The sequence below is a fragment of the Osmerus mordax genome, chromosome 4, assembly GCF_038355195.1.
Source record: "Osmerus mordax isolate fOsmMor3 chromosome 4, fOsmMor3.pri, whole genome shotgun sequence".
Lineage (NCBI taxonomy): Eukaryota > Metazoa > Chordata > Actinopteri > Osmeriformes > Osmeridae > Osmerus > Osmerus mordax.
This window is the reverse complement of record NC_090053.1, coordinates 5,763,870-5,779,198: the sequence shown is the minus strand read 5'-3', so window position 1 is coordinate 5,779,198 and position 15,329 is coordinate 5,763,870. Positions and strand designations below refer to the sequence as shown.

Genomic DNA, 15,329 nt, shown 5'->3' with positions numbered 1-15,329 from the left:
GTTCTGTTGTATACTCGTGTAAAAATAATTTAGGTTATATTTCTCCCTTTCTCTCTTTATTACACACATAGACACACACAACCACACTCATAGAAACATGTCAAAAACTCACAGTAGTGTATGTGGGATTCAGTGTTTTATTGTCAAATACAAAATTTGACATTTCACAAGCATTCAACATTTTTTTATCAAGTGTTACTCAAATTATTATGTACAAATGAAATAAGTGTCTATTGAGTTTGAGTATCAACATATGACATGATGGGTTCCAGTCACATACACATAAATCAATTTACATGTTGTTCAAGAGACCCCTGAAGCGTCTGTGTCTTGACTGTCATTATATAAACAGCCACTTGATTGAATTGCCCCACCCATAATTAAGAAGCAAACATCTTCTTCCTGCCCTCCATTCCTGACATGGCATCAACGTTCTTACGCCAGTCAGTAACCTCCTCTTTCTGTGGGGATAACAGGATAAAAGGACGGTTAACACTTTTCCTACAGTAAATTATGTAATTCAATTCTTGTCATGATAACAAGGCTCTCAGTTCTACCAATATAAGTAGAATTAAAACATGACCCCTTACTTTCTCCTCTTCCTTCTTCACTGTCTTAAGGTTGGCCTTGAAGTCGACAGACTCTTTGACCCTGGCACCCAGAAGAGCCCCCAGCATGGCGTCCGCAGACACTCTCACCCTCTTCAGATTTGGCCTCTTCATTTTGCCCTTTAGCTCAAAGATCTTATGAGAAAGATCTTCAATCTGTGTACACCAGAATGTTGAAGTAAGCAAAAACAATTAAGGCATGTATATCTTACTCCATTCCTAACATTTTGTACAGGAAAACATGACAATCAGACTCAATTTAGCAGTGAGAATATTTTTGCATTGGTTACCTCTTTAGTATTCTTGGACACTTTTGAGGCGACGTCATAGCGTTCGTCATCAACAACATCTATTTTCTGATGTAACTCCTTGCAAAGATTCTGTTGATAGAACGCCATCATTTAATAAATGGAATGAGTTTGCTATTAATTAGTAATGCATACTATAGTTTGACTCTGGCTATAGTATTGCTGAAGATTTTTCCTTGATAAATTATCATTTACAAAATTTGTAAGAATATGTCAGAGCCCATAATCAACTTTGAACTACACGATTACATGCACATCCTTGATTGTCAAAGAATTGTAGAGAGTGATTGTACTTGAAGGTCCTGTATAGACAAGCCAGACAGGTTGAGTGGCGGACCCCTCTCACTCAGGATCCGCTCTCTGTCCAATACTTTCTGCTCCTTGTCAGCCTGGACCATAGTCGCAGCATGCTTCAGCAGCTTGGTCTGGGAACATGCCACACAGTAATCTAAAATCATGACTCACACTTCATTTGGAAGATTCATTATTATTTCATACATTTAAACATAGTCTAAACAAAACGTTTTGTACCAGATCACACAAAAAAGTACCTTTAAGTATAGTCTGCGAGATGCTGAGATCTTTGGCTTTGGTTTCTGCCAAAAAGACATGATGTTTATTGATGTTACTGATCATAGAATGGATAAAACATGTGCTAAAATGTGCTAGCATGATTTTTATTTTATGCTACATTTTTTGTTTTTGCTTCTTGGTCAAATAAATGCCAATTTTACATTTGTTTAACATATTAAGCTTTTGTTAATTTTAGCAAGTACATTTTAAGAATGAACTTACCGGAGCCCTGGAACAACATCAGGCAATTTGGAGGGAAATAATATACACAGGATCATGAGTCACTTAGTTTTCAGTAATTATACAAAACATTTTTACAAAATTACTGTACAATGTAGCGATTACTTACGCTTCTGACATGTTTGCTGTTTTGTGTGTCTCCTGGCATAGATATGATGAGAACAATATTGTAAAAAACTTATAGATATATTTATGTGAGACAAAATGCATTTATTTGTATTTGTATTTTATTTTGTATAACAATATGCTGATCACATTCTTTATTGTATCACAAAATGTAACTGTTTAATGTCTCTAGCATCTTTGATACTATAAGACTTTATAAAATGTATAGGAATATGAGGAATTAAGAAAACGACTTCTGTACAATAATTGACATTGACTTGACGATGCACCTGCAACTAATAGATAAAACCAAGCATTTTATGATTCTATCATAATTAAATCTAAACAGCATATAAATGCCTTGTGAAAACCCTTTGTGATACTGTCAAATATTTGCCGTATATTTTAACAGTATCACGTAAATCAAATGTACAATTACAATGTCATGTTATTTATTACTTCAACTTGACCTTTGGGTGAGAGACGACTGTTCGCAAACAGCCAACCTCTGTCAGAGCAGACAGCCCAAACTGTTCTTCCACAATCACATTTTAAGAGTGCTGTTTTAGAGCACAAAGCTTACCTTTTAGGTGACTGGAAAACACTTGTTGTCTTTGTGAGACAGCAGGATGTAAAGGAGGTAAATATATAGATTCTGTAGCTCATGTGAGTGGCTAACTAAAATAGATTCACTGTCCTCACCATTCTTGCTCTGAAATTCTGCACATCCCAAAGTCTTGCGTGTGAATGTTCTTAGTGTGTGACTGTCCACCTGTGGAACAGACTGGTTGTCTGTCAGTGCTTTATTGGGAACAGGGGACAAAGGGTGTGAAGACTGAGTAACACAGTACCACAATACTGTGTGTGACATTAAACTGAAAACTAAATGGGAAAACTATTAGAATGTATCAAGATGAACATGTAGGGACCCTGTAGGGATCCTCACGATGTTTGTGTAATGAGCAATCCAATGATACTTCATTTGGATGAAAATGTTTTCTAGATTATTTAACAATATAATTTTTTTACATTATGGCAATATTGCTCTTGTCTTTAGTTAAAGGAAAAACAATTAATTGTCCTCTTTGTTGTAGTTGTAATGTTTGCATTTACAATAGCACAATCATCAGAATATGAGGGTTTGAATAATACCTTGCACAATACCAATCAAATATAGGCCAAGTAAAGTAGAGATTTCCTCCATCATGTCTTTCGCAGACTGATTTTTGGTTTATACTGCCCTCTCCAGGCCATTCAGGAGAAATGTAAGTATTACAGGACACGACAGATGACACACTTTTTTTATTATGGTTTGACACTACTACTCTTACAGCAGAGCAGAAGGAAACACCACTTAGGAATCAAGTATACAAGTATCCAAATAACTTATTCTACAAAACCAGGGGCTAAAATGCCATACAGTCGTTACAAATGGGCAATGTCATGTAGAAATACAAGATAATTTTAAACCACTTAAATTCAGAGGTGACCCATCCCTTTTAAACACTCACTCCATTATATTATCTCATACGTTTTCTTGATACTCTCAGTGTCTGTCTTTGGAAAATTGAGTCACCTTTTCTTTCCGACCAGAAAAACCAGACCTAAAAAGTATTAATCTTGTACCTGTTAAATGAGATGAAAAAATAATTATAATTATCTGTTAAATATTTGAGATTATGGATTTAATTAATCAATGAAATGACATTATTTGTACCTGTTCAGTTTCCAGACGCATCAAACAGCTTCTTCCTGCCCTCCATTCCAGACATGGCCTCCACGTTCTTACGCCAGTCAGTCACCTCCTCTTTCTGTGAGGAACCGGAAATGTAGACATGAAACCCAGCCCACATACCTACCTACATCACATGCTTGACATTTAAAAAGTTTCCTTTTTTAGACTCATAGATCTCCATTATGTTTGCAGGCATCATCTGATTCTGATTCTGATCATGACAGGTATGAGAACGTCCAACCGTACCTTCTCTTCCTCTTTCTTGCCTTTCTTGAGGTTGGCCTTGAAGTCAATGGACTCCTTGTGTTTGGAGCCAAGCAGAACACTCAGCATGGCCTCAGCAGAGATCTTCACTCTCTTCAGGGTAGGTTTCTTGAACTTGCTTTGTAGCTCGATGATCTTCAGCATCATGTCTTTGATCTGCCACAGAGGATGCTTCAAATATATTTCTGTTTGCTATGTTTTTCCATTAGCTTTTTAAAATCCAGATTGTAGGATGTTAAAACTCTGAACAAGTCCTAGCCATTTCACAGCCACTTGGGGGTGGTGTTTAGTTAGTATTACTTTAAAACCAGACACAAAACTGGGAATTGCTGACACAAAATGCTTGGTGCAGCTTACCTCCTTTTCATTCTTGGTAACCTTGAGTTCAACATCATATCGCTCCTCATCTACAACATCAACCTTATGATGCAAGTCTTTGCAAAGGTCCTATTAGATAAGGAACCAAAATAATATTGTTACATCTCTTGATCTTGATTTTTTAAGTCAAACATGAGACTGTGGATGTGTGTGTACACACTGCATATGCATGTTGGTCATGTTAGCACCTGAAGCTCCTGCACAGACAGACCAGACAGTTTTAGAGGAGGAACTCTGTCTGCCAACGCGTCCTCTCTCTCCTTTTTCTTGTCCTCCTTCTCTGTTTGCAGCATCTGAGCGGCCACTGTCAACAGTCTGATCTGAAGGGGTGGAGGAGAAGGGGGAAGAATGAACATGGGCAGGTGCATCTGAAAAGTACTTTATTAGTATTGGTTAACTGGGTAAAACCTAAAACTGAATAATTACTTATCCATGATTCCTATCATGAAGGAATCATTCCTTAAACAATGAGATGCTTTTCTAACCTTGAGCCCCAGCCTTCGTGCTGAGGTGATCTTTGACTTTTGTTTCTGAAATTGAGATAGACATTGATCAATCTATCAAGTACTAATCATTATTCATTCATGTATTTTATGAATAAAAAGTTAAACTCACCGGTCTGTTCCAGTATGTTATGCATCGTAGGGTTGAATAAAATAATAGTTAAAGAACATACCATAATGTTTTGCATTTAATATTTATTCTCACTTTAATTTACACAACAATACTTACGCGTCCGCCATGATTGGCTTCTTATCTTAGACTCTGAAAAGAGGACATACCAACTTATTAACACAATTGGAAACACACTGTACAGTAGAACTGTCTAAATGAAATATATGGCCATACCACGGTTACTCTAATTTGTTTGCATACCTAAACAGTCATTATAATACCTCTTTCACATGGGGCAATTGAGCTGTTTGTTGTGGATTGATGGATTGCTCTGGTCTCATTGATTTAGGTATGTCACCTACTCCATGTATGTGTTAACCCCCCCCCACACACACACACATCCAAAAAGGAACTCTAAAATAGGTCCCAGGGCAAACTTAAAGACTTAAAGACATCTCCTTAATGCAGGATGTCGATACATGCATAAAAAATATCAATTTCCAACTAGCATAGTCTGTCATCATTAGAGAGCGTTGATGTAAAAAACCTAATGGATAACAATTAATACATTTATGCATTGTAAGTAATTGTCCGACTGGGCTGTGAAATACAATATTGTAATTGTCTGTGTAGATTTATGTCTGAATATCCATGTAACAGCAATTAAAGGGAGAAGCAAAATAGGAGAAATTAGAACTTTGAGGTCTATTACTGCATACAGTAGAAGGACATAATAAATGTTGACCTGAACCTTTTCAGTGCTGAGCTGTAAAATATTTTAACAGCTGACAAGACTTTCAGCATAGGTGATAAGATGGGAGAATGACCAACTAATTCAAAGACATGTCTACTCGGCAGTCAGTGTTCAGCAAAAGAATACAGGAATAGGCTACATTGTTCCAAGACATAAAACAATTTAAAAAATCTAGCCTCTAGTCATATAAAGGTCAACAAAATATAAGGTTTTATTCAGCTTTAACCTTCAATAAAAAGTCTGGTCAATCTGTGCTTGCTCATGGCATTTGCATTCCTGCCATACATAACCATTCCTCAAGTCCACACAATAGATGATGTATATCTAACAAAGTTCCTTAATATTGAGCCAAAATTGTTATTTAGACGTACCTCTAAAGTGAAGAAAAGTCCTGAGGAGGTGAGCAGCAACTAGCTGAGAGAGGGTAGGGGGAAAATCTTTCAGATTTATAGTTTCTATCCCCCATGTGAATGGCTCACTAAAATAGACCCCTGTCTGTGCCATTCTGCCTCTGACACTGACATTTACTGGTCAACAGAAAGTGTTATAAAATAACTTTTATGGACTTGGACAATTGAGGACGCAATGTTACTAGAGTTTGACATCACCTCTTGTGGTAAATGCCATAAAGTATTCACTACAGGAAGGACACATCCCTAGGCCAAGTAAAACATACACATTTAGGTCTGTGTAGATCTCTGAACTGTTCTGCTGTCAAACTCTCTCAAAATGTAATGAGTGCAGCAGATAATTTTTCCACACAATCAACACATCCTAACAATCCAGTAAGGACCACATAACTCATGGCTCATACTTCAGAAATAACAGAAATAATGTAAAGCAGCTCTGATTGTATAGCAATGGCAAAATCAACCAATGTGGAGCTGTCCATAGCTGCATTAGAGTTGTCTGTGTAGATCTGGACCCTCACCAGAAGCAATCAATCTACTGCGGATCTAATATTAGCACCTTAGACAGCACCAATAAAACCATCTGACTTTGATCAAGTATTTCCTTTTGTTCTTGGTTACTTTTTAACAGTGAAATGTGGTATATTCTAACATCAGTTACAGCAGAACTGGCATCTACCATCAACCCATAAGGACACATTTTAAGTGACTATGGGAGACCTTAATCTGCTAACACATTCATGCTCTACAAAGCCACATAAATCTTTGAGGGGCCTTATTTTGGGATTTAGACTAACAGGAGCAGGTGCCGGTTGTGATGCAGTGTAAACTGACCCGTTCATCCCTTGTGTTAGTGTTGTACGCTGGGGGAGTCAAAGGTACAAAGGCTGCTAATCGGTAAGAAATATTTCACTGTAACTTGTGCCCAGATAGAACAACCTAAGGGAGCAGAACAATATAATTTAAAATTCCATGGCTAAAATATGTTTTATCTTATCATCTTTGAGGATTTGTTCATTACTAAGATTCCAACTTTTCAGAAGCATCATCTGCTGGAAGTATCAGCAATAAACCTCTTATTATGCATGTGCAACCAGAGCAATTTCTGGGCTTTAGAGCTTTTCATTGACTTCTCAGTTATAATCTCAGAAGTACTCTATGCTGAACCAGTCCCTTCAGCAATGCCAGTGATGGAATGGCGACCTCCCTGGATGGGCTTCTTTTGGTACTGCAGCAGCCCTGTTCCTTGTACTTACACTCTGTTTGGAATGCATTTAATGTATTTTCTTAATTCTTGAGTGGAATATATATATTTTTTTAACTGACAGTGTATAAACAAGAAACAGCTACAGACTTATTAATACAAGGGATCAGGGTACTACCAAATTTTCCTTAACAAAATAGACATTTCAAACAGGCTAATGGTTGCATCAATCTGAAGTATTTATTTTAAAATAGAAATCCTTGTGGTAAAATAACTTAAGTAAGGAAATACTGTAAAAGACACATTTGAGTCATCTAAAGTTAAAGAAGAGGGCACATCATTTTAATGTTTGGAAAAAGGTAATGGGAAGTGACGGACTCAGGGGGGTCCAAGGGTATATATCTCAATACAATGGCAAGAACAAAGTGCTAAACATGGTAGATACAGTATTTTCTATGCCACGCTATGGCTATTAATGGGAGGTACCATGTGTAACCCTAAACTGCATTATGACTTATTGTGTTGACTGCGGATGTGATCTTCTTTTAGTGTGCTGTTTAGCTGCTTGCTGTCTCAGTTGTCATGCTTAAGTCTTTGGTGGTCATATTACACACCACATGGAGTCCATTGACAGAAATCTATTGTCCAGCATCAAACAGCTTCTTCCTGCCCTCCATTCCAGACATGGCCTCCACGTTCTTACGCCAGTCAGTCACCTCCTCTTTCTGTGTAGAGGAAGGGAATACACTTCTAATGATTAGTAATTTAATCATGTGCCAGAACAATTGTATTTAATGTTGAACAGATTTAGGTTGCATTGATTGGTAGAATTTCAAAGCAAACATTCACTCTGCATGCTGCAGTTCACTTACCTTCTCTTCCTCCTTCTTCACAGTTTTGAGGTTGGACTTGAAGTCTACTGTCTCCTTCATCTTGGTCCCCAGCAGAGCTCCAAGCATGGCCTCAGCTGAGATTTTCACTCTTTTCAGAGCAGGTCGCTTCATCTTGCCCTTGAGCTCAAAGATCTTGTGTGACAAATTTTCTATCTGTGGGAAAATAAATTATTTCACTGTTTGTAAAACAATAGATTTTAATCTGTTCTTAATTCCAAATTTATTTTTGGAATGTCCACGTCATGATATAACATGAATTCACCTCTTTGTCATTCTTGGCTACTTTGGCTGCAATGTCATAGCGCTCTTCATCAACAGCATCAATCTTATGGTGCAGTTCTTTACACAGTCCCTGTACAAATTTGATTAACAGACAGGCAGAACCCAATATTATTGAGAAAAACATATTTCAGAAGAACAATGCAAGGCCTGCCTGAAAAAGGTAGAAATGAAAAAAAAATGGTAGATGTCTGACAAGCTAATCTGTATATAAGTACTGTAAGTATGCCTTATAAGTCTGCATCGAGGAATACACACAATGTAAGATTCCCTTAAGTTTCTCTCACATTTAATGGATACTGTTATGATAAAAAGTAAATTAGTTTTCTCTTAGTCAAAAGAAAGATACCTGAAGGTTTTGCAGAGACAAACTAGACAGTTTGAGTGGTGGCACTCTTTCACTCAGAGTGTTCTGTCTCTCCAACTTCTTCTCCTTAATGTCTGACACTAGCATAGACTCTGCCTTTTTCAGAAGTATGGTCTGAAAGTATAGGAGATGTTTCACAACATAAATTATCCTAGTTGAGACCAAACTAATACTGACACAATTTGCAAACATAAAATGTCTTGATTAAACTTTTGAAATAAAAGAAGACAATACCTTGAGAATCAATCTGCGAGAGGCAGACATCTTCGACTTTTTCTACACAAACAAGGACACAGATTCAATAAATGAAGTTTTCCAATTAATGCACTTAAGATAGGACTTGACTGGATTACACAGATGTGGTATGATAAATTGACACCACTTAATCATACATTGTATATTTTATAAATAATAAGTCCAACCTTTCTGAAAAAAAGAATAACTTAAAATGAGAATTTGCTTACCGGTCTATGACGAAAGTTTGATGGTGGACAACAGTGAAACAATGCATGAGTATTAAATCAAATATTTGTAAATCTTACTTAATAATTACCTGTAGTAAAAAAGCATGCCAAAATTATACTCACCCCTCAGACATTTTGAATTATTACTTGTATTCTGAAATACAGTCAGTTGTGTTAAATTGAAAATTACATAATTTAGTTGAATTAATGCATTACATTTTTACATAACTTCCAAGAAATTATAGACAAGAGTCTCTCATTGCATTCAGATCATAACATTGTATGTACTCATTACACAGTTCAACATGATGCCTTCTTTGGAATGTCCCATGGGTACAAAGATTTCAAGCTGTTCATGGTATGGAAAAGCCAAATACATCCAACTCCAGGCCTGTACATTTATAGATTGAATGCAGAAAATTACCCAAAAATTGTAGTTATTGCGAACTATGTCAAATATACAATTGATTTAACGTGTTGTTTTTGATATGCTTATACAAATGTACCCTGAAAACCAACTACATTTTATGTAGTAAGTCATGGTTTGTGAAAAGCCACAAAAGACAGGAATGACAACCAAAATCCTTACTCAAGAAATGATGCACGAATACATCAACCAGGTTTTGTGATGTATGAGGTTTAAAGAACAATAAACTAACATAGCTACAGTGCTGTGCAAGTTGTAATATCTGTGTACTGGAATATACCTTGCTTGTGCATTGGTAGAGTTGGGGTTATGGTGGTTTGGTTTTCCAAAATGTATTTATGGTAGGCTTGTTCTATAACATCTTGCAAAAAAACGTACATACAGTCATAACTGAATATGTTGCAGATGATAAAAAATAAAAACAAATCTAAACTTATATTTTTGTTATAATATGCAACAGATTCAGTTATGAATCTATACGTGTTCAACAAACCATGCAAGATTTTAAAAATGCATGTTTATTAGCGTGTATATCCTTGAGTGTTTCTTATATCTGTTTTTAAGTTATTCACACAAGTATGTATAAGTGTTTACATATGAGACTGCATAGATTTACAGAGTATGTATGTATGCATGAGCTAATACTTAGTTGTTGTACAAGCTAAAGATGTATTTATGTCCTATATGGACCTTCATGTGGTACAGCCTGTGGAATGGCTACAGTATGTGTTCCGTCTTTCATAGTTCCTGATAATTATTACATTAAATACATTCAAGAACAGTAATTCAACCTGACATATTGTTGTCAAACATCAGAGTATATCTATATCCTAAAGCTCAGGTCATACATGTAATTCTTATCTATAACAAAAAACATTCATACAAAAACATACCTTTTTGAAGATGGACAGAATGAGTGGTGCCCGACTTCACTGAAGGACTACAGGAAAACCTCTGTTTAAATCTTATGGCGTCCAAGGTGTTCTGTGAGTGGCTCACTAAAATAAACCCTTTGTCCATAAACCCTCTCTCCTGACCACCAGTAGTATGGTGTCCAACCACACAGGCTTCCCCCAACACAAGATCGCAATCTTACCTCTCATTCTTCAACCTTAGATGGGAGGCATAGGCAACTGAGGGAGGTCTGCCAAAAAATATGTGATTGACAGTCTTTCCAGTGATTAAATGAAGGGACTGTGAAAGGTATCCTAAGTATGTCATCCTCACCATGGTGAAGGATGCAGCTACCAATTTCTGTAAAATATGTGTTCTCTTCCTAGCAAACTGTTTGTGATGAGCAGAAAAAACATCACAAAATACATAAATAAAACAACGGAAAAATAAGTTGTTCAACATCAACGTTCATTGCGGGAGTTGTTACACCCAACATGCAGAAGACATATAGGTCAATACTTTCATGTAACCATTACCAACACATATCAAACTATTTGGAAGATTTCATTCAAAATAACATGAATTAACATTACAGAATAATGTGCAGTTCACATTTTTACATGTCATTTTTATCCAAAATGTCCACATTCGGATGACATTAATTCAGCAATTAATCTACCTACTGGTTTACTTTCATGTTATATCATACTGCATACAGAATATTCTGTAGTATTTGTCTAGGTGATACATGAAACTGACACATGTGAAAATGAACATGGTTGACATAGAATAATTTACTTTGCACCTCTAATGACATAGCTTTTTACATTTCTCTTTCCGCATGTCTTGATTTGTGCTTCTCTTTATGATAAGATTGGATGAGTCTGAAAATAAAGGTGACATTTTTATTAGTAGAAGTAGGGAATTATGAAAGAGATTGAGTCCTTTTAACAGCTTCTTCACACGGTTTCACGGAGATTTGCTAATCGCAAATACCTGTTATTGTCCCACATCAAAAAGCTTCTTCCTTCCCTCCATTCCAGACATGGCCTCCACATTCTTACGCCAGTCAGTCACTTCTTCTTTCTGTGTAAAGAAACATACAGGGCATTGTAAGAGTAAAATATATCAAAATGTTCTTTTGGATATGTTTTTGAGTTGTTGACATTCAAATAACTTGCTTGCTTCCTGCAAGGTTTTTCTGAGCATGTTTATATGAAATTGCATTCATTTGATCCCATGGGGGAGAGTTGTGGTTGAAACAATTATTTTCATATTTTTATGTAATACATGTTGCTCAATATTCTAAATGTATGGTGTTTGATATTGTGGTGTTCTAGGTAGCTATGCATATTCAAAATCAATATGGTGTTATATTTAAATAAACAAACATAAATATTGTTCTGGCTGCCCATGTATGTGCTGGAACCTGCTGCATAAACTTGAGAGTCACTCTTGTGTCGGCACAATCCAATAAACGCATAACCTTACACTGTTTTATCCCATCAATCTCACCTTCTCCTCCTCCTTTTTCACTGTCTTAAGGTTGGCCTTGAAGTCAGCCTTCATGAGTTTGCTGGATTCAGTGAGGGCATCCAGCACGGCATCTGCGGACTTCTTCACCCTTTTCAGGTTAGGCCTTTTCTGCATACCTTTCATCTCATTCACCTTCTGAATTAATGTTTGAATCTGTGGTAACAAATAACATGTCCTGCACTTGTCACCTGTCCATACTTTTGACAGATTGGAGGTGGTGTGTAAATTCCAAACAAGAGAATGTGTAATACCTCTTTTTCATTTTTGCCTGCTTTGATGTCCAGATCATATCGAGCCTCATCTATAATATCAATCTTGTGATGTAGATCTTTACAAAGGTCCTGAAAGAATTGGGCAGGTTAGTAGAAGTTACCATACCAAAGATAAATAAAAGAAGGCATGTTTTGCAGTAATTAACAGCATTAAAACAATGGAGACTGTGGATTTTCCAACTATTCGACTATTGTGGACGTATAGTATAATTGTTCAGTACCTGGAGCTCCTGAACAGACAGACCAGACAGTTTGAGGGGTGGGACTCTCTCAGTGAGAGTGTTGTCTCTATCACGCTTCTTCTCTTCATACTCGGCAACCAGCATTGACGATGCCTTTTTCAGTAGTTTGGTCTGAGAAGGAAACAATAATGAGGTTTAAGGTCTTAAGTTTTAGGTAAAAGGTCTTACAACAAGTAATCTTGTAGCCCATGTGTGCATGAAATTTGCACTTAAGGGCCACTAATAAGGAATGTTCACTATTTATATCAAAAAAGGAATGAAAGAAATTGGAATAAAATTTACCTTTAAGTACAGGCGGCGTGTTGCTGAATACTTTGTCTTTTTCTTAAAAAAACAAGAGAAACATTTTGTCACCGTATTGGGACAGCATACAGTAATATGAATGTAATTTATGCGTGTATAATTAATTTGTTGAAAACATGAGAATTGGGGTCTCACCGGTCTTTGTATTGAGATTTGATGGAAGAAGACAAGAGAATAACATTTACTAGGCTGTGTAATACATGTATTTGCACTTTCACACGCAAGTGTTTGTTTATTTTCTGTGAGGTGATGGGGGGGAGGGGTAAATAAGCACTCAAACTCACCCTTCAGACATGACTGCTGCAGATTAAGTTCCCTGGGTAAAGGGGAAATATTAGCTTTAGGTGACAACATGAGAAATGTTACAATGTGTTGCTTTGCCTCAACAAAAGTGTCATTTATTATAAAGTACCACTGTTGTCTTGTCAAACAAAGAGTTTTTCACAATGTGGTCTGGAAGGAAATTCATAAATGTTTTTCTGATGATTTATCAATAAATGAATACATGTAGTATGATGCCAATGGAGAATAGTTCATTTTGTTATCAACAGTTTGAGTCAGGGCTCCTGGGTAGCTATATTTGACCACATGGCTCTCATGCTTTCCTATGTGGCCCAAATAGCAGCGGTGGCCTTGATGATACCAATCAAAGACCACCACTGTAAAATGTTTTGGCAGCAATTGGAGGCAATGCAGAGAGCACCGTTCCCATCACTCCCTCTCTCTCCCATTTTTCTCTCCCCTTTTCTCTCTCTCTATCTCTCTCTCTCGCAACATGAAAACAGAAATGAAACACATTAAATACACTACATTTGATTAATTCCGAACACAAATATTGTACACAGAAACCGCACAATCCTAAGCCTGGGACATTCATACACTAGGATACTGTTTCCAAGTTCAGTTTCATGTCAATGGCATGGTGCTGAGGCCAATAAAGTCCTCATACAAGGCTGCCTGTCCCCACCTATCATCACCATTTACAGTCAAGGCTCTTGGCCACCTCAGGAGAGCAAAGGGACCGCTAGCACCCGGCAGACGTTTGGCACCCAGGATAGCCTCACATGACATATACATCCCCTCTTTGAGGATAAGGAGATTGGGGATCGTTTCACTGGGTCACAGCAAGTCATAACCACAGAGCAATGTTTGAGCAGTTGCTTCAAGGCTATGACAAAAGCAATAGCATGACACAGATTCCTTGATGGTAATACATGCCACTTTATGTATGTCACTGTCATAGAGATACGCAATCTTCACTAATCCCTGCATAAAGGCTAGGCACCACATGTCTCCCCAAGTAACACTGGCAGAGAGGTACATTCTCCTGAGGGCTGTGTCTACTCCTTCACTCAAGCAAGTTAACTACTCTGACGTTGCCCCACATACTATAATGTGCATTGTAATTTGATTTACTTTTATTTTTACTTTTGAGCTACAACATTTTATAGTCTATGCTTCCATTTGCGTAACTTGATCATTGTATAGAGCTTACCTTTATGATGAAGACAATCTGAGAGAATGAGAGGAGTGGTAAGGAAGGAGGGGAAAAAGCATTTTATGATTTTTGGTGATAGATTTATAGATTCAAACTCTCGTGTGAATGGCTCACTAAAATAGACCCCCTGCTATGTCTCTCCTCCTGACATTTGCCCCATTGCTTCCGAACCCTTTAGTGCTTTGTCCTCATACGATCACACATCTAGTTTTTATGGTTCCTCTAGGCGCATGGATCACTTCTATACACACACACATTTGCTTAGGTGAACACAGTATAGTACATAGACATGCTGTAATTTACATTCACAGTCAAATTTGAGTGTTCTGTAGCTATATTCATCCTAAAACTATTTGCTTGCACTGTACGGTAGTAGGTGTCATTTTGTAAATCTATACACTGTGCTTCCTCCCACAGTGGAAAAATACCTGCAAAAAGAGTCAGGACTTGACAAAGCCATGGTCACAGATTTGTCTTGGGAGTCTAAGCCCAGATAATCAAAGGTTAAAGTCACTCATATTTAAGGCTCACTGCTATAAGCCTGTTTAATGGGTTGGATCCTCAACTTGATCCCTGGAATGAAGTGAAAGATGGATGTATATTCTTTGGGGATCTGTCATAGAAATTGGACAACTAACAGCCCCATCTACTTGTTTGGCAACTTGTGAATACCCTTATTCACAAGTGAAATACCCTTGTGGGGTAATTGTCATCTTAAAATTGTGAGTATCACAAAGTTCATAAAAGGTCTGTACTTTAGGGTGCCCTGGTGGCTCACTGGAGTAATGTTCACACCACGTAAGCTGAGGCCTCACTGAGGCGGCCTGGGTTCAAATCTACTGCATGTCATCCCCCTCTCTCCACACATTCCCTGTCCTCTCCCAACACGTAATCTCTGATAGAAGTAAATAATTTTTAAAAGGCACAAATGCCACCAAAAATAAACCTCAACCAGAAAAA

At 37.2% G+C, this 15,329-nt stretch overlaps 4 protein-coding genes across 4 annotated transcripts; all 4 read right to left on the bottom strand.

The window, feature by feature from the left end:
• Positions 1-117: 117 nt before the first annotated feature.
• LOC136942104 (troponin I, cardiac muscle-like) lies at positions 118-1,527 on the bottom strand. Its single transcript, XM_067234888.1, has 5 exons — positions 1,468-1,527; positions 1,210-1,341; positions 899-988; positions 591-764; positions 118-461 (listed from the first exon to the last, which is right to left on the bottom strand). The coding sequence occupies exons 1-5, from the start codon at positions 1,525-1,527 to the stop codon at positions 381-383; spliced, it is 537 nt and encodes a 178-aa protein (XP_067090989.1). The 3' UTR covers positions 118-380.
• A 1,594-nt stretch (positions 1,528-3,121) lies between these two features.
• tnni4b.2 (troponin I4b, tandem duplicate 2) lies at positions 3,122-6,009 on the bottom strand. Its single transcript, XM_067234890.1, has 8 exons — positions 5,952-6,009; positions 4,940-4,976; positions 4,697-4,741; positions 4,400-4,531; positions 4,191-4,280; positions 3,816-3,989; positions 3,552-3,645; positions 3,122-3,460 (listed from the first exon to the last, which is right to left on the bottom strand). Exons 4-7 carry the CDS (start codon positions 4,502-4,504, stop codon positions 3,556-3,558), a joined length of 459 nt encoding a protein of 152 aa, XP_067090991.1. The 5' UTR covers positions 4,505-4,531; positions 4,697-4,741; positions 4,940-4,976; positions 5,952-6,009; the 3' UTR covers positions 3,122-3,460; positions 3,552-3,555.
• A 1,474-nt stretch (positions 6,010-7,483) lies between these two features.
• LOC136942106 (troponin I, slow skeletal muscle-like) lies at positions 7,484-10,563 on the bottom strand. Its single transcript, XM_067234889.1, has 7 exons — positions 10,518-10,563; positions 9,317-9,351; positions 8,968-9,009; positions 8,716-8,847; positions 8,350-8,439; positions 8,067-8,240; positions 7,484-7,919 (listed from the first exon to the last, which is right to left on the bottom strand). The coding sequence occupies exons 3-7, from the start codon at positions 8,995-8,997 to the stop codon at positions 7,833-7,835; spliced, it is 513 nt and encodes a 170-aa protein (XP_067090990.1). The 5' UTR covers positions 8,998-9,009; positions 9,317-9,351; positions 10,518-10,563; the 3' UTR covers positions 7,484-7,832.
• A 406-nt stretch (positions 10,564-10,969) lies between these two features.
• On the bottom strand, positions 10,970-14,402 carry LOC136942108 (troponin I, slow skeletal muscle-like). The gene is made up of 8 exons (XM_067234891.1): positions 14,367-14,402; positions 13,152-13,187; positions 12,851-12,892; positions 12,548-12,679; positions 12,306-12,395; positions 12,034-12,207; positions 11,515-11,604; positions 10,970-11,402 (listed from the first exon to the last, which is right to left on the bottom strand). Exons 4-7 carry the CDS (start codon positions 12,650-12,652, stop codon positions 11,518-11,520), a joined length of 456 nt encoding a protein of 151 aa, XP_067090992.1. The 5' UTR covers positions 12,653-12,679; positions 12,851-12,892; positions 13,152-13,187; positions 14,367-14,402; the 3' UTR covers positions 10,970-11,402; positions 11,515-11,517.
• Between the last annotated feature and the right edge of the window lie 927 nt (positions 14,403-15,329).